Below are 22,307 nucleotides of genomic sequence, written 5' to 3' on the forward strand. Positions count from 1 at the left end.
CCTGCACGCTCCCAGCCCCCCCTGCACTCTCCCAGACCCCCCCTGCACACCCCCAGACCCCCTGCACACTCCCAGCCCAGGGCTGCACAGGAGCACGTGGCTGCTTCTCGCCACTCATGGGGATGCTCCCAAAAACCTCCCAGAGCAGAAGGAACACTGGTCTGCAACACTGAGCAACAGCAAGGGAGGTTGGGTGGCCTTTCAGCAACTCTTTGGCAAGAGCCTCAAAGAGCCCAGCATCCCAGGGGCTCTCTGGGCTGGCACTGCCACCACCACATCACCCTGTGGAAGGTGACTTTGCTCCAGACAGGGACTGAGTCACTGCTGACAGGGACACGGTGCCAGCACAGTCTGTGTCCCTGCCCCAGTGCCTGACAAGACACATGTCAGGAGGACAAGCTGGGGAACAGTTCATCACGAGGTGGTGAGTCCCACATCAGGGCAGCAGCATCTGGCTGTGAAACCAAAACCAAGCCCTTGCCACAAGATCTCCCCTTGCTGCGCATACCCATTTCTGTGGGAATCTGGACAAGCACAAAGCTGCTGGCCTTGCTTTCATGGACAATGAACCCAGGGAGTGTCTGTTTCTCTCTATATTATTTGGAAAATCCCTTCCTCTGCTCTCAAACACACGGCTGGCCCAGTGCCCACATTCACCCTCTTCATTACTTCTGACCTTATTATTAACACAAGGAATAACAAAGGACAAACTGCACTATAAACTTTCTCCCATGCCCATCTGGTTCCAAAAGGTAACTTTTCTGGGATGTGTCTGGTGCCATCCGAGGTCACAGAGCCTCAAAGAAGAGACGTTCAGGAATTTTGAGAGCAGCAACTTGGCAAAGTGAAGGAGATAAAAGCACGACCAGCAAAGGGTGATGCTGGAAAGGGAGGAAAGAAAAGACCTCGAACACAGGGAAGTTTAAAGGGTAGGAAAAGAGATTAGAAGGATCAACAGGAAAAGAAAAAAGAAAAATCACTTCAAAACTAAGGAGATTTTAATAGGGAATCATGGAAACAGAAACACACAAAAAGTATTTCTAGGTAACATTGTGCTTTTATGGGCACTGATTGAATTCAGGCTGCAGCCAAGATAAAGGCGCAGCCAGTGGGGGTTACGTAAAAAGCATCTCTATTAGATGCTGCTGCCAGGAAGCCACTTAATTTTAGAGCAGCTCCACACAAAAGGGTTTACAGAGGCTCTTCTGCTCCTCTGAGTTGCTGGGGGGAAGAAAAAGAGGGTGAGGCCCAGGGCTCCAGCAGACCCTGCTCACAGAGGGGACAGCAGAGCACTTACCCATCCCAAGGGCTGAGCTCAGGAAACTCAAGTCATGGATGACTCCAAGGCAGCAGCCAGCAGGAGTAAGAGGGGAGGGGTGGGGTGAGCAGCCTGGCTGCCAGCACAGCATGGACAAGCTGCAACACGTCTCTACCAGCCCTTTGCCAACAGCTCTGGGATCTACCACAGAAAATGGCAGGGCTCATAAAAACACAAGAGCAAAGCAAAGAGAAACCCAGAGTCTGAATTCATCCAGGTGAGAGAGAATCCACCAGAGCTGCTCCTGGGAGAGTCAGAGCATCTTTGGGCATTCCCCAGGACTGACTTCCTCCCCCCAAAAATCAGAAATTAAACAACTGACATGATTTAAGAGCTGCTCTGAAGACAGAGCCAGCCACAATTGTGCTACTACTGCCATGCCTGAGGCCACTTGTCACACAGACCTTCTAGGGGGCTGTGAATAAATTTTACGGGGAAAGGAAAGCCAAGAGGGAGGGTGGAAAGCAGTGGCTTAGCGTGCTTGCCCAGGAGGAGAACAGGAGCTGGGCCTGCTGCAGGGCCACTGCAGGAAGGAGGAAGCAATAACCACCCCTTGTCAAGCAAAGTTTGGTGACAAAAACATGATGAAAAGGTGCCAAGAAATAAAGCCTGGCAGACAGAGCACATTGGGGCTTAGAAGCAGTGAACTCTCCTGGCCTGCCCTCTCCTGCTGACCTGCACAGAGAGCCCAGGTTTGGGCAGAGAGGAGCCTGCAGGATGGACAGTGTGAACCCTGCCTTGCACCTCCCAACCCCTGCCTTGCACCTCCCTGAGCTGGGAGATGCTCCAAGATTTCCCCTTTCTCCAGCAACATTCCTGCAAGGCACAGGGAGCTCAGGAGGCAGAGTGAATCAGACACTAGTCTTCTGTAATAGAGCTTCTGATGCCAAAGGAGAACGTGGTGATGACCCCCTACACTGGGTGCAGCTGGTGAGAAAAGCCCCTGCAGTCCTTGTGGGGAGCTCTTGAGACTGGGATCCACCCTGAGCACTGAGCCACCCATGTTTTTCATTTACCCTTACTGGATTCTTCTCCAAAAGAATTGGGTGCAACCTCAAAGAGAAAGTCCAGTAGCACCAGGATGAGTGTTGTATCTGCAAAGTTCATCTGTCCCCATCCATTCCGTTAACCTACACTGGATGAAGCTTTCTTCACTCTTCCTCAATGTCTTCAGATCTTGACTTGTCCTTGTAGTCCATCCAAACTCTCAGTCCCCTCTATGAAGCAGAGACATCACTGCTAGATCCTCAGACCAGCTCCCCATGTACCCCTCACTTCCCTTCAGTGCTCCCCCGATTCCCCTGGCTCCCTTGGCTCCAGCTTTGCACCCACAGTTACTCAGTTTTCACAGAGACCAGAGCAACAGAATGTGATTAAAAGTAATCCAGTTACCACAGCTTCATACATTACCCTCCCAGTCAGCTGAGTCCTGGGCTCAGAGCAGCAGTCTGGCTTCCTGGGTTCTTACTTCTGCATCTATCCATGTTCTCCAAGACTCCTCAGCAGCCCACAACACATCTACCCTCTTTTACCACCTCACACATTTTTTTCTGCCAAGATTATCAGGAAGAAATTCACACACTCCAGCAGTTTCCATGCTCAGCTAGACGTGGATGAAGACACATCACCATGCTTGCCAAACAGAGGTCCATGGTGAAGGCTTTGGCTGCCAACCTTGAACCTCACCTTACCTGAATCAATTATCCTTCTACCATGAAGATCAGGGGAGAGCAGGCACTGAAGACCTCACGGGGTCATGCAGCTACTCTGACACTAGCACAGAGCAGATGGGGAAATGGTGTAAAAAACAAGGAAGAGAAGGATATGAAGAGGCAGTGGAGAAGAAGAGACACAGCAGGACTAGTGTAGTGGAGGGAGGAGGTAAGTGCAGGTTTCTGGTATCCTCACCCACATGAAAGTGTCTAAAAAAGGCTGAAAACATTACCTAGAGATGTTGTTCCAGATGATCCTTGAGGTCCCTTCCAACCTGGGGGGGGGGGAAATGTTTGTAGAGCCTTGCACTGATGTCTTGGACACTGTTCATCTGGGTGTGATCTGCACCACAGAAAATTACTCCTCTGATGATAGAGTTGACTAACAACAGAAAAGAACGGGAAGAACATTGTTACAGAAGGATGGGGCAGATTTTAAGAGCTTCCTAAAAGAAAGCATGAGAAAAGGAAAGCCAAGAGGGAGGGTGGAAAGCAGTGGCTTAGCGTGCTTGCCCAGGAGGAGAACAGGAGCTGGGCCTGCTGCAGGGCCACTGCAGGAAGGAGGAAGCAATAACCACCCCTTGTCAAGCAAAGTTTGGTGACAAAAACATGATGAAAAGGTGCCAAGAAATAAAGCCTGGCAGACAGAGCACATTGGGGCTTAGAAGCAGTGAACTCTCCTGGCCTGCCCTCTCCTGCTGACCTGCACAGAGAGCCCAGGTTTGGGCAGAGAGGAGCCTGCAGGATGGACAGTGTGAACCCTGCCTTGCACCTCCCAACCCCTGCCTTGCACCTCCCTGAGCTGGGAGATGCTCCAAGATTTCCCCTTTCTCCAGCAACATTCCTGCAAGGCACAGGGAGCTCAGGAGGCAGAGTGAATCAGACACTAGTCTTCTGTAATAGAGCTTCTGATGCCAAAGGAGAACGTGGTGATGACCCCCTACACTGGGTGCAGCTGGTGAGAAAAGCCCCTGCAGTCCTTGTGGGGAGCTCTTGAGACTGGGATCCACCCTGAGCACTGAGCCACCCATGTTTTTCATTTACCCTTACTGGATTCTTCTCCAAAAGAATTGGGTGCAACCTCAAAGAGAAAGTCCAGTAGCACCAGGATGAGTGTTGTATCTGCAAAGTTCATCTGTCCCCATCCATTCCGTTAACCTACACTGGATGAAGCTTTCTTCACTCTTCCTCAATGTCTTCAGATCTTGACTTGTCCTTGTAGTCCATCCAAACTCTCAGTCCCCTCTATGAAGCAGAGACATCACTGCTAGATCCTCAGACCAGCTCCCCATGTACCCCTCACTTCCCTTCAGTGCTCCCCCGATTCCCCTGGCTCCCTTGGCTCCAGCTTTGCACCCACAGTTACTCAGTTTTCACAGAGACCAGAGCAACAGAATGTGATTAAAAGTAATCCAGTTACCACAGCTTCATACATTACCCTCCCAGTCAGCTGAGTCCTGGGCTCAGAGCAGCAGTCTGGCTTCCTGGGTTCTTACTTCTGCATCTATCCGTGTTCTCCAAGACTCCTCAGCAGCCCACAACACATCTACCCTCTTTTACCACCTCACACATTTTTTTCTGCCAACATTATCAGGAAGAAATTCACACACTCCAGCAGTTTCCATGCTCAGCTAGACGTGGATGAAGACACATCACCATGCTTGCCAAACAGAGGTCCATGGTGAAGGCTTTGGCTGCCAACCTTGAACCTCACCTTACCTGAATCAATTATCCTTCTACCATGAAGATCAGGGGAGAGCAGGCACTGAAGACCTCACGGGGTCATGCAGCTACTCTGACACTAGCACAGAGCAGATGGGGAAATGGTGTAAAAAACAAGGAAGAGAAGGATATGAAGAGGCAGTGGAGAAGAAGGGACACAGCAGGACTAGTGTAGTGGAGGGAGGAGGTAAGTGCAGGTTTCTGGTATCCTCACCCACATGAAAGTGTCTAAAAAAGGCTGAAAACATTACCTAGAGATGTTGTTCCAGATGATCCTTGAGGTCCCTTCCAACCTGGCAACCTGTGATTCTGATCTTGAAACACCTGTTCTAGGGAGTAGGGTTTTGCTCAACCTACTGTGTTGGCCAAACTCAGGCACACACTGAAGCAGGGAGCTGGCAGCCCTGTCCTGGGCCAGGGATGCCAGGAACATGCAGGGCTACCCTTGGGATGAGACTGAGAAGCCTCCTGCCCTGCAGAGAAGAGCATAAAACCTGGGTGTGCCAGTCCATGTCCTCCAGACCCCTGGCAGAGCTGGGGGCTCTCAGAGTTCAAGGGAGCACCATCCTGATCTGCAGACCCTGCAGGGATGGTAGAAAAAGAGCTGAGAAGGCACCTCTGGGCCCTGGGAAGTTGATTTCAGGTACTTTAGAGCCTGACCAAAAAGGACAAGGCCCACGTTTGACACCTTGTGCACAATCGCTCCCATCACGCTGGTTCCTCTGGCAACTCCACGGGCTGGAGGGACTTCAGAACAGCATAAAAATGGGAATTGAAACCAAGTCTAGACAGGATGTGATTAAGGCCTCCATAAGGATTGCCCAGAGGTAAGGTCAGGGAAAGGACAGATCCTGGCAAGCCTCCAGAGAGATAGGTTTGAGTCCTTCAGGAGATGGGAGAGAGTTTGTCCAGCGAGGATACAGAGCCTGATGTGCAGCTGCCAAGGGGAAAAGATTCTCATTTGTAAAAGTGTAAATTAAACAGGACCTTCATCTCCAGGCCCTGCACCTGGGCTCTCCTCTCTTGAGCCATAATCACCGAAGCAGAACAACAAGCAGAAAACAGTCTTACAAACCACAGGAGCAGTGGTCCAGTTTGAGAGAGACTGGGTGGGAGGACCAGTGGGAAAATGGGAAACCACATGGAGCAAGGAAGAAAGGACTGGCTGGAAACAAGGCAGTCTCTGCTCGGGGAGAGGGAGCTCAGGCCCAGCAAAAAGAGGAGTCATAGACCTTCTGCACCAGGGGAAACCACTGTAGATCTTAGAATCATAAACAATTGGGTTGGAAGGGGCCTTAAAGATCACCTAGTTCCAACCCCCTGCACAGGCTGGGACACCTCCCATGCTTCCTGGATTTGACAGTTTATGTTCCCTTATTTCACAGCCCCTTGGGACCCAAGCAGATCCCTTGCTCCACTGGAGAAGAGGGGTCTCTGGCTTTCCAGACAGACCTTCACCCTGCAGCTCTGCAAAACCTGCCATAACCCTGTGACACCCTGCAGGCCTGAGAAAGCCCTTCCCAGGGACACAGCTGATGTCTCAGCATTGCTACCTCCAGCTCTCAGCTCCCAGCAACACAGGGCTCTGCACCACACCTGGGTTCACCCTTCGATTCACTCCTGCCCTCCATATGCTGTTCCCATTCCCTGCTCCTATCTTCTCACTTGGCTTATCCCAAACCCCTGCCTTGCCCATGCCAGGCTTCCACACGCACTGTGGCCTCAAGGCACCATCATTCCCCAATGTTGCCTCATGTTCCTGGCCAGCCTACAGCATCCTGCCCTTTCCTGGAAGCAGGTCCAACTGGGAAACCCTCTTCCAGCCTCACGCTCGTCCTCAGGGCATCACAAGCAGTGTCCTTACCCTAAGACATCCTCCTCCTGACCCTGCCCACAGCTGGGTCTCTGAAATGGCTCCCATGGCCATTTGGAGCCAGAGCAGCACATCTCCAAACACATCTGTCCTGGGGCTCTCCAGCATTTAATACAAACACCCCCCTACACACACATGCCCCACCTGGGCTGCAAACCACAACAGTTACAGAACCACAGAATCTCAGGTGTTGGAAGGGACTTCAAATGACCACCCAGTCCAACCCCCCTGCCAGAGCAGGGTCACCCAGAGCACATCACACAGGAACGTGTCCAGGTGGGTTTGAATGTCTCCAGAGAAGGAGACTCCACAGCCTCTCTGGGCAGCCTGTCCCAGGGCTCTGTCACTCTCACAGCAAATAAGTTCTTCCCCATGTTGAGGTGGAACCTCCTCTGCTCCAGTTTGCACCCATTGCCCCTTGTCCTGTCACTGGATATCACTGCACAAAGCCTGGCTCTGTCCTCCTGACACTCACCCTTTACATATTTGTAAATATTGACAAGGTCGCCCCTCAGTCTCCTCTTCTCCAAGCTCAAGAGCCCCAGCTCCCTCAGCCTTTCCTCAGCAGGGAGATGTTCCACTCCCTTCATCATCTTTGTGGCTCTCCCCTGGACCCTTTCAAGCAGTTCCCTGTCCTTCTTGAACTGAGGGGCCCAGAACTGGACACAACATTCCAGATGTGGCCTCACCAAGGCAGAATAAAAGGGGAGGAGAACCTCCCTTGACCTACTAACCACCCCCTTTCTAATACACCCCAGATGCCATTGGCCTTCTTGGCCACAAGGGCACATTGCTGGCTCATGGTCATCCTCCTGCCCACCAGGACCCCCAGGTCCCTTTCTCCTACCCTGCTCTCCAGCAGGTCAGCCCCCAACCTGTACAATTACTCATCATTACTCCACATTTGGTTGCTCCTACAGACTTCTGAGTCTGACCTGAACACCAGCAACTCCAATCCACCCAGGAGAAGCCTCCTGACTTCAAGCTGGCCACCACATTTCCATATCTGTGCTACACAGCCACGTGTCTACCTGATCTTCATTCATGCAGGTGGCCCAGAAGACCCTGAGCAGCAAAGAAGAGCAGGACAGAACAGGGAAGAGTTCCACTGATGAATCAGTAACAAGTTTCCTCATGGATCATGCAATTTTTTATTGTACTTTGGCAGAAAGAAAAAAAATAAAGTTACTCAAGCCAAAGCAGGGGACTAATTACTTGTTGAAAATGAAGGAGTCACTTATTGTAACACAACCCCTGGTCTGGGCTGCCAGGGAGATGATGTGTCTCATATTCTGCTGTAACATCCAGAAGGTGTTACCCAAAAACTAAGATGAGTCAACTAAAAACTCCTCTCTAGCTCTGTGAAGATGACACCTTGTTCACTCCAACTAAACTTGAACCAAAGTTATTCTGTACAGGGGTGAGATTCTCTGAAGAGGCCCCAAAAGGGCAGTTCCCTTCAGCACCAGAATCATTCAGGTTGGAAAAAACCAGTAAGATCATCCAGCCTCAAAGTGCAGGCAGGGGCTCTCCCAGCACCCGTTCCTCTGTCCCTGGGGCTTTGCAGGATTCCCAGGTGGGTGCAAGAGAAACCAGCAGCAAGTGGAATAAACACTTCAGTTCTGCCAGTTTGGATGGTGAAAGCTGCCACAGACACGGGCTGAGCACGTAGCGAAGCTGAGCTGCTCCCCCAGATCCTTAACAGCCCTCAGATAACATTGCAGAAAAGTAGCTGAAGTAAGTGAAAATAGAGGAACTGGGATGTGTGACTTGAACTACATTTCTGGAAACCCCAGTAACCAAGTCCCTGTCTAGTTTTTTAACCTGGAAGAAAAAAACTCTTTAACTCCCTCTTCCTGAATCCACCCGTGGGGCTGTGACTGGTGTATCCCACACTAAACTGACTACAGGCTTTCCCAGGAATCATATTAACATAAGTATTGCACAACAAAACACTTCCCTTCTCAATCTACTAGAGAAGATTGCAGAAGAGCATCTTTAGAAAGCTCAGAGAGTGTGGGAAGTCTTACCTGTAGAGTCCTGTTTCTGCTCTCGTGGAGAAACAGCTCCTCTGACAGAAGCAGAGTCCGGGCTGGGTTGCAAAGATCTAGGGGCTACATTTGAAAGGAAAAACAAAAGAAAAAAAAAACAAAAAACAGAAAAAGAAACAGTCAAATCTTCCACTGGAAGTGTGGTTTGCCAGAAAAACTTTCCACCCACTCAACCCGCTTGGTCTTCATGTTGAGCTGCAACTCATTGAGGGAGCAACTGCCCCACAGGGCCGGCCTGCAGGCCAGGGGGTGACAAAGAGAGAACCTTACCAAAGAAACCTTCCACTTGCAAAGAAAACCTTCCACTTGCAAAGAAAACCTTCCACTTGCAAAGAAAACCTTCCACTTCACACTTACGTCAGGCCCGGCCATAAAACGACAACCTGCCCCTTGTCTCCCTGCCTGTCACCTGCTCTGCACCCTGCAGGCTGGTTCTGGTGCTTCTTGGCAGGAAACACAACCACAACAGTGACACGTTGGGTTCTCACGGTCCTCAGAGCAGAGTGTGCTGGTACTTGGTGTCAGGGATTGCACCCACAGTGAGCTGCAGGGACAAGACAGTGGCACTGCTGGCAGGGCAGGAGGGAGGGTTCCCCACAGCCCCAGAGATTCATCAGTCATGTCCTTAAGTACACAGGACCAGATGAGGTTTTGTAGGATCCTGGCCATAGGAAGGACAAAACAGAAGATGTGGAGGTAGGCAGGGGTACTACCACCTAATTCAGGGTTAAATGGTAAGAAAATTATTTATTACACAGGCGAATCCTCTGTCAGGTCATTACTGCTCTGGATCCTTGGCTGTGATTTTAGTGCTGCCACCAGCTAATGCAATAAAAAGCAAAAAAAACCCCACCTTTGCACACTATCATTAACAGCACAAAGAACCCATGAGAAGAAATTGATTTTCAATGAAGCCCAGGAGTCAGGACACCATCTGACTTATGTAAGCACCTGAGGACCAGATGTGAAAGCTAAAAAGGGAAAAATCTCCAACAGAGAAACAGAGAGCAGGAACCAATGCCCTTTCAGAAAGTACCCAGCACTGTGCTGAGCCAGGTCCAGACAAGAGAGCAGAGGGTGACAGGAGATCCATGGATTCTGCTGGGAAACATCCACCTTGTGTGACAGCCTGGACCCAGCCCACAGCAGGAAGCTCTGACATGACCCGTGGTGCTGGGCACTGGTAAAGAAAGCTGGGGAGGGACTTTTGACAAGGGCATGGAGGGATAGGACAAGGGGTAATGGCTTTAAACTGAAAGAGGGGAGATTTAGATGAGATATTAGGAAGAATTTCTTTAGTGTGAGGGTGGTGAGAGCCTGGCCCAGGTTGCCCAGAGAAGCTGTGGCTGCCCCATCCCTGGCAGTGTTGAAGGGCAGGTTGGATGGGGCTTGGAGCAACCTGGACTGGTGGGAGGTGTCCCTGCCCATGAAGGGGGTTGGATCTAGATAACCTTAAATGTCCCTTCCAACCCAAACCAGTCTGTGATTCTATGACTGCATTTGATCCCTACCACCTCACTTCCAGCTGCACTTACCTGCACAAAGACAGGGAACACCAGCACCTTGGGAGCCAGCGTCACGTACGTGCCGTAGCTGGAGTGCGGGATGTGTGGCCTCATGATGGTGCAGTTCTGGTAGTTCCCATAGTTCTTCATATTCTGCACTGTCTTCATCAGCCTGGATTTTCTCCCAGACCCTGTGTGTGATTTCCCTTTACACTCATTTCCTAGACCAAAGCAGAGGGAACAGAGAATCAGGAGGGAGTTCCCACTCTGCCGGCTCAGCTCCTGCTCTGGAGCCTGCAGGGAATCACTGGAGCCAAGAGCTTCTGGGGCATTCATCACTCTGACAGCAAAGTTTCCCAGAGATTCATGAAATCACAGCACTGACTTCATTTTTCCTAACACAAAACCCTGGCATTTCTGCTGCCTTCTGCACAAATTGTGGCCATGGTGCTTTGGAGGAAGGGATCTGGTTCTGTTACATGCACCTTCCCATCCAGTGCTGCAAGTGCAAAATAAGACACACAGCACAGCCCCAAACATGACTTCAAATGGTCACAGGAGCACCAAGGAAGTTCCCACCATGGGGGAATATCTGCCTGTACCTCTGAACTATGAGCCTTCCCTTTCCAGGGAGGGGAAAACCATCTGTGATTAACCCAGGGTGGAGGGGAAAACCACTGGAAATGTAAACCTTGGGACATTTTTATCCACACAAGTCCTTCCTGCTCTGGATTCTAGGCATGGGAGTCAGCAAGTGCAGGAACTTCACACCATCAGACACTGGATTAATCACAGTTTTTAGAAGACTGGAGGTGACAGAAAAAGGGACAGCAGTGATAAACACATTCATGCCCACGGGATCAATTCATGCTTTTCCAAATTGCTCCCAGGGATGTGATGGTTACTCAGACATGGTGTGTATTTATAAAGGATGACCTCATTTTGCACGAGGCTGGCACAACATCACCCACTTCTTTTCAGCATTGCATCTTGCTGCTGGAAAAAGCCCCAGCAGCCTGACTGGTTTGCTCTGTCCCTCTTCAGGGCAGAAAGCTGTTATCCTGTTGCACAGGAGGGACTACACAGCAGCTTTCCTTTACAGATTCCCACCTCGAGTGGTCCAGCAGAGCTAGGACTGTTCTCAAAAAGCCAACACCCAGTGGTGCCTCTGAACACACCCAGGGAGCTCCCACCAGCATTTTGTCTGACTAGCACAGGGTGCTCTGAGAATGCTTTGCCTGGCTAGAAAATACCATTTTGTCTGCCCCAGCACAAGGAAGTGAGAGCATCACAGACCAGGGAGATGGTGCCTGTTCCCACAACAGCCTGGTTTGGTGGGGGATGTGGGAGGCAGCAATGCTAAGGATGGATTCATGTGAGTCCTGAGAAGGCCACAGAGATGCTGGGAGGGCTGGAGCAGCTCTGCTCTGGAGCCAGGCTGGGAGAGTTGGGGTGTTCAGCCTGGAGAAGAGAAGGCTCCAGGGAGACCTTAGAGCAGCTTCCAGTGCCTGAAGGGGCTCCAGGAAAGCTGGGGAGGGACCTGGGACAAGGGCAGGAAGGGAGAGGACAAGGGGGAAGGGTTTTTAATTGGAAGAGGGAGATTCATGGGAGACATTTGGAGGAAATTCTCTAGTGTGAGGGTGGTGAGAGTCTGGCCCAGGTTGCCCAGGGAAGCTGTGGCTGCCCCATCCCTGGCAGTTTTGAAGGGCAGGTTGGATGGGGCTTGGAGCAGCCTGGGCTGCTGGGAGGTGTCCCTGCCCATGCAGTGATAGGACTGGATGCTGTTTCAGATCCATCCAACCCAAAAAATTCTATGGCTCTGTCATTCTCTGCATCCTCCTCCCAGACCCATCACACAGAGCCAGGTTGAGACCAACACAGGGGACCAGAACCAGAAAGGAGCTGCTGCCCATTGGGCTGCTCTGCTCTCAGGTGTGCTGGAAGCAGGGAGCAGCTGGGAAAAAATTCCCATTAATGACATTAATCTATTAGGGCAAGGGGCTTCAGCATTCTCTTGTGACCCTAGCACAGAGTTCTATCCACCCCTGATGTCCCTAGGCCCACAGTGCCACAAACTCCCATGACAGCAGCACCACCCCCCACTGGCTCAGAAGGTGAGACAGGTTCATGTTGCCCAAGAGCCCTGAACCTCATGCCAGGCTCTGCTGGGCACCAACAACCTGTGCTCTGTCCTAAAACTTGCAGACAACAAATCCAACAGGAACTGTACACATCTCTAACCAAAAATTTGTGCCTTCTTCAACAGAAGCCCCACAAAAAAACTGAAGTATTTCTTGCTGCCTCCTGGAGCTGATGAACCAGACCAGCTGGGGTCCAGCAAACAGGCACCTCCCTGGCACTGAAACACATCCAGATGAGAAATGAGAGCATCAGCCCAGCATGGTCTCAGGACCATATGTGAGCCCTGCAGCCCCTGCTGGAGGGGTGTCCCAGCAGAGACCCCCCCAGTGTCCCATCTCCAGCCCCAGGCCACCATAGCAGATTTCTGTGCAGTGGCTTCTGCCCTTGCCCTGGAACAGACACACACAGCCTTCCCAGGCAGAAACGAGCCAAAACACTTCCGAGCATGGCTGGGAGCAGATAAGGCCTCGTCCAAAGCAAACATACAAACCTACCCAACATTACATATTCCATTAAGTATTAGGAAATAGCACATTTACCTTCAGATAAAGGCCAGCAGAGCCAGGCCATGCTCTGTTGGCAACCCAAACCTGCTGTTTACTGCTCCCTTTCACAGCCTGCCTTGGCAGGGGGGGTGGCCCCTGTGACCTAATAGGCTGTTTCTATCTCTAAGTGCAATCACCCTGACATTTTCTCTTTTCCCTTTCTCATAGTTGCATTGCCAGATAAAAATCAAAACACCAGAGACGGCTCAAACCAGGACAGATATAATCTGTCTAGGCTGTTCAGGATCTGCTTTTCCTCTTATCCCTAAATCACCCCGTTTTAGCAGAGGAACTCATCACCTGCACAACCCTGGTTTCTGCACAATGGCACAGAAATGTGTCCAGCCTGCACAAAGTGTCACCTCCTGTCACCATATGACTGGTGGCCAGCTCCACACCACCACACTTAATCCTTGCTCAGGTTAACCAGTGGATTCTTCCCCTGAAGACTTAAACTGAAAAACCATCACCAAAAACTGTTCTGGGAAGAAGCCCAGGGTCATTCAAATGTCACCGTGATGTAAGAACAAGTCCCACAGTCCAGCTCCTCTTGTCACAGGATGCTCCAGCAGCAGGAAGGAGCTGCAGTTATCCACAGCACAAAACACCCACCTGCAGTTGAGCTGTGGAAAACTCTTCTGGCTGCGGAGCTCCAGGTCTGGGAGCACCCAAAACAGAGGGGCCTTGGACCCAAACTGTTCCCTCCTGCTCCCCAGCATCCCCACCAACCCCACATGTGGCCTTCCATGGACACCCACCTTCACAAGGATCACAGACCTTCCTAGCTGTACCCACACCAGGGAAGGGCAAGATGATACTGAGGAGGCCAAGCTCTCCTAAGGACATCGCAAGGACATACAGCTCATCCTCAGGACATCCCAACAGACCCGGGTGCCAGCACAGCCTCCCAGAGCTCCCAAATCAACAAGCAGGCAGCAGGTGCTTCTGCATGGACGATTCCTGCAGTCCCTAGCCCTGCTGCACACTTCATCCCACTCTTCCCACAAGCCCATCCATGCCCAGGAAGACCCAGGATACCTGCTGCAGAAAATGAGTTTATTTCAAGAGTTTTTGAGGAGAGCTGGTCCAGACCCTGCCAGAGACCTTGCACCCACCCAGGAACGAATATTGCCCAAAGCTGGGACATAAGCCTGCTCTACTGTTTGCACCAATCCAAACCATGGTCATCCTCTCTCCCTCAGAGATAAAATGAACCTCAAAGCAGGGGTATGAACACCCTCCATCAAGGCATCATGCATGAGAAGGGAAAAAAAGTCATAGACAGGCCCATGGACACAACTGCAGAACCACCACAAAAATGCTCAGCACTTTTCCCACCTCTTGCTTTCATTGTGCCCCTGATGGAAAGTCCCTGCCACCTTCAGCCACACTGTGACATCCCACAGAGACTTTCTCACCACCAGGCTCAACAGTGACACCTGCAGCTGTGCTTTCCTCTGGGCTTGGGGGTAGGGTTTTATGTTTGACCCAGAATGGAAAGATGATCCTAACCCAAGAGCCCCAGATTCTGCCACAGTTCCCAAACGTGAGGGACTCCATTGAGGCACTGCAGGGCTAAGGGCAAGGGTGAAATAGTGCTAGAAACACCATGTTTAGCTCTGCTGGGTGCTCTGAGCAGCATATTCACAGAATCACAGAATCCCAGGGGTTGGAAGGGACTTCAAAAGACCACCCAGCCCAACTCCCTGCCAGAGCAGGGTCACCCAGAGCACATCATGCAGGAACATGTCCAGGGGGGTTGGAATGTCTCCAGAGAAGGAGACTCCACAGCCTCCCTGGGCAGCCTGTCCCAGGGCTCTGTCACTCTCACGGGAAAGAAGTTCTTCCTAATATTCACATGGAACCTCCTCTGCTCCAGTTTGCACCCACTGCCCCTTGTCCTGTCACTGGACATCACTGCACAAAGCCTGGCTCTGGCCTCCTGACACTCGCCCTTAACATATCTGTAACCACTGATGAGGTCGCCCCTCAGTCTCCTCTTCTCCAAGCTCAAGAGACCCAGCTCCCTCAGCCTTTCCTCAGCAGGGAGATTTTCCACTCCCTCCATCACCTTTGTGGCACAACTTACCCACAGTAGTGCTGTCCTCTTGATAGACAGGCCTCAGCAGCTGTAAGACACAACCCAGGAAGGACACAGTCATCTGAAGCAGGCTTGAGATGGACTTCCATAAGTACCAACTGAAAACCTGGGCATGCCAAGCCCAGCAAAGCCAAAGGGTTTGTGCTCTATTACCAACAGCAAACGAGAGCCATGCCCTGAGCAGTGGGAACACTTCCCATCTCCCTCCCCTGAGCGAGCCCTGGGAGGAGGCAGCAGCTCCCTCACCCCAGCTCCACAACCCCAGCGCTGGCTGCTTCAGGAAAACCACGAAAGCTCCCCCAGGGGACACAGGGTCTTGTTTGGAAACACAGGCCTTGCCGGGAAGCACAGCCCGTGCTCCGTGACACGGGGAGGCCGAGCGGAGCCCGGCCCTGCAGCTCCCACCAGCCCTACCTGGCTCCCCGGGTTCACAGGTGCCAGGAGGATGTAGTTGTGGTCGGAGGAGGAGGAGGGCAGGAGAGGCAGGGCGGGCAGGGTGTGCTGGCCCCGCTTGCCCAGCTCCGCGTCCCGCTCCCAGCCCAGCACCAGCCCCGCGCTCCCGCACAGCACGTGGCAGCTCCGGCGCTGCTCGGGCCGGGCCAGGCCGTTCTTCTCCCGCTTCTGCGGCGGGGATTGCAGGTCGGAGGCAGATTTGCAAGAGGACCTGCGGATCATCCCTTCCTGTCCTGTCTTCACCTGCGGGACGAGCCGCCAGACCAGCAGGATGATCTCCGTGGGGCAGTTACTGAAAGGAGATGGCGTGGGATGAGGATGGAGCAGCAGGGAGGGAGGGAGGCACCAACACAAGGACATGGAGGGGCTGGAGCGTGGCCAGGGAAGGGCAGTGGGGCTGGGGAAGGGGCTGGGGCACAAGTGTGAGCAGGAGCAGCTGAGGGAGCTGGGGGTGTCCAGCCTGGAGACAAGGAGGTGAGGGGAGACCTGCTGGCTCTGCAGCTGCCTGAGAGGAGGTTGGAGCCAGGGGGGTCGGGCTCTGCTCCCCAGGAACAAGGGATGGGACAAGAGGAAATGGCCTCAAGCTGCCTGGGGAGGTTTAGATTGGATATTTGGAACAATTTCTTCCTGGAAAGGGTTGTCAGGCCCTGGCACAGGCTGCCCAGCTGGAGTCCCCATCCCTGGAGGGGTTTCCAAGCCCTGGAGATGGTGCTGAGGGACATGGATTAGTGGTGGCCTTGGCAGGGCTGGGTTGATGGACTTGATGATATTAAAGGTCTTTTCCAACCAAAATTATTATCTGATCATTCAGGCAGCCATGAGCCCTGCAGTCCTTCCTCCCTTAATGCCTCTGTCCCTGTCCTGCCCTCCCCAGCCCCTGCATCCTTTCTTCTTCCACTCCAGAGAGTCCTTTCCCAGTTTCCTGCACCCCTCAAAGCCTTTCCCTCCCCACAGCCCCTCAAAGCTCCTGCTGCCCTGCCCTGGGCTGCCTCAAACCATCTCTCCCAGAGCCCTGCACTGATGCTTGGGGTGAAAACTCACCGGATTTCGTGTGCCAGATCCACACATTTCCAGTGCTCCACAGGCTGCTCGTTGAGCTGCAGCACCGTGTCCAGCTGCTGCAGACCAGCCTTTTCTGCTGGGCCACCTACAGAGAGAGGAGACAAATGCCACTCACCTGCTGGGCAGGGAGCTGAGAGTATGGGGCAGAGGAGAAGCCCTGGAGCTTGAGACACTCAAATAGCCTCACAGCTTCACTCTCTCCTCCCAACCCAACGTGTTTCCTCTAACACCCACACCTGAAAATGACGTGGGCCCAGCCAGGGAGGACCTTCACCTTCCAACATGCACGCAGGCAGAGTGCTTGGGATGAAGTCATAAATGCTCTCTCAGAGCTACTGCAGGAACTTCTCATGTTTCCCAGTGCACAGCAGGGAGCACCAGCTACAACAGAGACTCTAAGCTCACTCCACACATCCACACCAAGAGGATCTACTCAGGCAACCGAGGGCTCCCACCATCCTCTGTGCCCCTGTCTGACACCCCCTTACAGATGTCTTCTGTGGGTCTCCCCACCAGCCAGACAATTCTAAGGTTGGAAAGGGAAGGGGAAAAAAAAATATCTGCAAATCACTGCAATGCTGCCAAAATAGTGACCCAGCACTAACCCAGGGGGCTCTGAGCTCTGCAGGGGCTACAGAATGAAGTGAAGCTTCTTGGAGGTAACCAGAGGCAATGACATGGGAGCTTCTGAATCACCACATGCTCTGGGCAGCAAAAAAGGAGCAGAGTCATTCACTCAGATCAGGAGGGATAAAGATGATGGGATCTCTTACCAGAGTCCACTGCCTGCACACGGACCGGGGAGTCACAGCAGATGGTGAAGCCAAACCCATCGCTGCCTCGAGGGATGGTGATCTGAGGAGACAGGGAGCAGCCTGGTCAGTGGGGGAGCAGCCACGGGGTGTGCTCAGCCAGCACCTCCTGCACCCCACAGCCCTCGGGAGCACAGCCACAGGGCAGGGCTGGGAGCAGCCACAGAGCCCCAGGGGAGCGGGAGCCCCAGGACAACAGGTCTCTCCCCGCTGCTGCCAAAGGAGGGTGGAGAAGGTGCCGAAAAGCAACACAAATTCCAGCCAAGGATGGACAGAGAGGAAAGCCACAAACCCAGAGTTTACTGAGCATACACACATCTCCAGTCATGACTCTTGCAAGTGTAAGAAAAGGTCTGATAAACCACTGGAAAGGAAAACCTGGGCTCCTGCCTCTAACGCCGATTCCTAACACGGCTTCTCTAAGCAAGTCAACTGAAAGATTTCATTTCCAGTCGGGCAGCACAGGAGCAGCAGCCCTGCTCCTGAGGAAGCCACGAGGGTCAGGACACTCCTGCCTGCCAGGCATCCACACAGGAGCAGGCTCTGTGTGCAGCACCCCGTGAGCTGGGGTGAGTGTGTTTTCCCTCACTGGGTTTGGAGAGGCTGGATGCTGTGTTGATTTAGGCTCATTTCTCCTCCCGATTCAAGCAGCATTGAGCTTATTAATAACATTATATTTATTTTTTGATGTTGGCTTCCAGCAGCAGCTCAGCATGACAGTTTGTGTAAATACCTGATTATCCCCCGAGACAATTTTCAAGATCTTTGCTTTACCAACAGAGAAAAGAAAAGATAAAAGCCCAACATCTGACCTGTATTATTTTGAGAACAGTCAGAAAGATTCAGCAGAAGCTGCCAAGGAGGGGAACTGATTCCACATTCCTTTACCACAGGAGGGCAAACACAGCGAGTTTTCATTTCTCTCCACCTTGAGCTTGATTGCTCAGCATAAAATCAGGCTTTAAAAGAGAAACTGCCTTTCCCTGGCAGAATCAAAAAGTAGGTTCAGTCCCACTACACTGAGGATTTTTCTCTCCCACCACCACGGCCATTACAGGCAGCTGAGCATCCAATTTTGCCACTGTGCACAGAACTAATACAAGCATCTGACACAAGCTGGAAGGTGGGTGGTGAGAGACTTCAACATGGCAGAGGCTCCTTGTACCCATAACGTTTTCTTTTTCTTAAAAAAAAAAAAAAGTAGAATAAATTGTCAAAATAAAGAACCGAAGAGGCCTAAGACAAAAATCACACTCAGTTGTCATTAATACAAAGCAGAGCAGCATTCCTGCCTGTGACAGTCACTACAGCCCTGACAAGAATTGGGCATTTTTAGATAAGCTGGGTTTTTTGTGCAATTCCCACTATCCACTGTCCCCCACGGCAGCTTTAACACGACATGGAAGCCGAGCAGGAGTGCAGGGAAAAGGTGAGCATGGGCTGGGAGCCTCAATCCAGACCATGGGTGGAAAACTAAGATTGAAATTGCAGGAGACTGGGACTTGTGCAAATGAAACCAGCACCTGGCATCACACACCGAGCAGGCCCAAGAGAACTGGCACTGGCTCTACAGAGCACATCAACCTGCTTCTCCTGGAGCAGGTCGCTGGTGGTTGTAACCAGCTTCAAGGAACACTCAATTCCCAGACACATTCATGTTAATATTTTTACAAGAGCCTGGCAAAAACATAGGTGCCTGCTGTGCCTGCCTCTCCTCTAGTGAGTGGTAAATTGAGACACCACCTCACAGCTCACTGCTCCCATGGCCAGTCTGCACAGTACATGTTCCCAGTCTGCAGGAACAGGCGGAGATCAGCCAGAGACCCTGGCCTGAAGACACTTTCCTTGTATCCCCAATATCATCACCTACAAATGATAATGACAGCAAATCAGCACCCTAGAAACAACTCGCAGCCCAGAAATGGCAAGAAAGCCCACAGACACCCAAGAACTTCTCCAAGACTTGCAGCAGTGCACTGGGATTACCCTCTCCCAGGAGATACAGACCTGCCGGTACCTGCGCTCCGAGCACACCTTGCAGAGCCCATTGTAGCGGTTCATGGCTGCAACCCCTCAACTCGCCGGTAGCCCATGAAAATCCAGTCCCTGCAGCACAGCTGTAATCCCGGTCTCCTCGTATCACACGAGTGTGGAACAAACCCCAGTCAAACTGGCATGACCGCCCATGGGAACCCAGCTCCAGAGAAGAATGGCAGGAAGCCACCTCTCACCTCCCCGGCCCCTGCCTGCGCTGCGTGCCGCTCCACCACTACAGCCCTGACAAGAATTGGGCATTTTTAGATAAGCTGGGTTTTTTGTGCAATTCCCACTATCCACTGTCCCCCACGGCAGCTTTAACACGACATGGAAGCCGAGCAGGAGTGCAGGGAAAAGGTGAGCATGGGCTGGGAGCCTCAATCCAGACCATGGGTGGAAAACTAAGATTGAAATTGCAGGAGACTGGGACTTGTGCAAATGAAACCAGCACCTGGCATCACACACCGAGCAGGCCCAAGAGAACTGGCACTGGCTCTACAGAGCACATCAACCTGCTTCTCCTGGAGCAGGTCGCTGGTGGTTGTAACCAGCTTCAAGGAACACTCAATTCCCAGACACATTCATGTTAATATTTTTACAAGAGCCTGGCAAAAACATAGGTGCCTGCTGTGCCTGCCTCTCCTCTAGTGAGTGGTAAATTGAGACACCACCTCACAGCTCACTGCTCCCATGGCCAGTCTGCACAGTACATGTTCCCAGTCTGCAGGAACAGGCGGAGATCAGCCAGAGACCCTGGCCTGAAGACACTTTCCTTGTATCCCCAATATCATCACCTACAAATGATAATGACAGCAAATCAGCACCCTAGAAACAACTCGCAGCCCAGAAATGGCAAGAAAGCCCACAGACACCCAAGAACTTCTCCAAGACTTGCAGCAGTGCACTGGGATTACCCTCTCCCAGGAGATACAGACCTGCCGGTACCTGCGCTCCGAGCACACCTTGCAGAGCCCATTGTAGCGGTTCATGGCTGCAACCCCTCAACTCGCCGGTAGCCCATGAAAATCCAGTCCCTGCAGCACAGCTGTAATCCCGGTCTCCTCGTATCACACGAGTGTGGAACAAACCCCAGTCAAACTGGCATGACCGCCCATGGGAACCCAGCTCCAGAGAAGAATGGCAGGAAGCCACCTCTCACCTCCCCGGCCCCTGCCTGCGCTGCGTGCCGCTCCACGATAAGCCAGAGGGCTTCCTGAGAACCCTCGCCGACAAGGAAGGGAGAGAGTTTTATATTAAAATTCCTGTCAACTAGTTAGTATTCCCTAGTCCCTGCTCTGTTGGTGTGGCTTTTGTTCCCTCAGCATTCTTCAGCCGCCCGGAGCACTTTGTTATTGCAACGTTCTCACAAACACTTGGAGGATGTTTGAGCGGCGTTTCACAGGCAGCGGCTGCGTGAGCTTCACTCCATTAAAGAGGGAGTTTGGTACTAGAGGATAAGGGGGGGTTATTATTTGTTGGGGTTTGGTTTTTTTTTTTTAAAAAAAAAAAAAGACAAGAAAAAGCAGAGCTTGTTTTGCAAAACACAAGCCCAGAGGATAACGCGCGTCCCCACGGTTTGTGCCCGCAGAGTCATGGAGGGGGAAGCAGAGAGGTCAAGTGAATTGCACCCATGGTGTAATTCTGGAAGTAAAGACAAACTCTTAACCCAGCCAGCACGGGGCACAGGGCAGGACCCACCGAGCCTGCACCAGGCAGCCCCAGCCGCCAGCGCTGCAGCACAGCCCCTTGCAGAGGGGGTGCCACAGCGGAGGCACCTTCCATGCTCCTACACGGGGATGGAAAAGATAGGAAAGGCTCAAGGGAACCCAAACCCAGGCTCTGTTAGAGCTGGGGTGGCAGGGCCAGGGGAGGGAGAACCAGGAGCCCCAGCATTCCCAGGGGACCCATCAGTGTGGTGGGGCCATCAGAGGAGCTTCCCAGGCGCATTGTCCCAGCCCGCCGGGCGGCAGCTGGAAGGAGGATCCACCGTCCTTCCCAGCCAGCACCTTTCAAGTCAGCAGTGACTGCCCGGGAGGAAGGGAGGAGAGGGGCGCTGGCTTTGTTTGTCTTGCTCAGCCCGGCGCTTTCAAACAAGTAACTGAAAAGGCAGCTGAGGGAAGCGCGCGGCGGAATTCGGCACAGATAAATCACGGGGCCGCCTGAGCCCCATTTCCGATGCAGGCCGCGTGTTTGTGTTCCCGTTTCCCATCCTTGCCTTTCCCATAAATCACCAAGGCTCCACCGTGGGCCTTTCCCTTCCCAGAGCAACCAGCCCTGCGAGGAGGAGGGAGCAGACCCACCCGGCGGGGCGACGCGGCGCCGGCCGGGAGCGCTGCCAGCCCCCTCCCCGAGCTCCCAGCAGCAGCTGTGGCCAGACCCTGCACCAACAGGAGGTCTCACTATGGCAGGGGAATTGTTACTACCTACATCACTCAATCAGTGCTCGACCAGGAGCACTAATTGCCTGTAAAAGCCACGGTGGTGACAGGGAGACAGATGCAGCCTCAGCTCAGCAGCAGCCGCGCTAGCAGCCCATGTCTTGGCCTCCCTGCAGCTCCCCGCGCCTTCACACCCTGCTGGGCACAGCCCTGGCACACCTACCTGCAGCTCCTTCATGGTGGCAGCATCCTGGCTTCCCTGCACTGCTCCCTGGCTACCCAGCATCAGCTCTGAAAGGCAAAAAGGGAGAGGCCATCTGAGCCCAACAGCACACGTGTCCTGACCGCCCCTCGCCCTCCACGCTGCGTTACACGCTGTGTGCACAATCCTTACGTGCCATCAGAACATCTCCGTGCTGGGGCAGCAGCTGTGGGCTGGCTGCACATCTGGACAGGCTCTGCTGTCTCACCCTGCCCCGTGCCAGCCTGTCCTCCACACCCACACACCCTGGCAGCACAGCAAGACCCAGGCAGGAGAAGGAGCTGCCCACCATCCTGCACAGACCCCTGGAGCCAAACGGTCAGGCCATGGGATC

The 22,307-nt window shown here is 52.8% G+C and overlaps 1 protein-coding gene across 1 annotated transcript in view; it reads right to left on the reverse strand.

Moving 5' to 3' along the window:
- RGS3 (regulator of G-protein signaling 3) overlaps nt 1–19,380 on the reverse strand; it is a 69,752-nt gene extending 50,372 nt beyond the window's left edge. The window contains exons 1-7 of the mRNA XM_009994329.1: nt 19,304–19,380; nt 17,258–17,339; nt 16,464–16,569; nt 15,384–15,714; nt 14,958–14,997; nt 10,212–10,402; nt 8,656–8,739 (exon numbers count right to left, since the gene is read on the reverse strand). Of these exons, the coding sequence (XP_009992631.1) occupies nt 8,656–8,739; nt 10,212–10,402; nt 14,958–14,997; nt 15,384–15,714; nt 16,464–16,569; nt 17,258–17,339; nt 19,304–19,357 (888 nt within the window). The 5' untranslated portion in view covers nt 19,358–19,380. The remainder of the gene's footprint in view (nt 1–8,655; nt 8,740–10,211; nt 10,403–14,957; nt 14,998–15,383; nt 15,715–16,463; nt 16,570–17,257; nt 17,340–19,303) is intronic.
- Between the last annotated feature and the right edge of the window lie 2,927 nt (nt 19,381–22,307).

This window comes from Chaetura pelagica, unplaced genomic scaffold (assembly GCF_000747805.2).
Source record: "Chaetura pelagica isolate M959 unplaced genomic scaffold, ChaPel_1.0 scaffold132, whole genome shotgun sequence".
NCBI lineage: Eukaryota > Metazoa > Chordata > Aves > Apodiformes > Apodidae > Chaetura > Chaetura pelagica.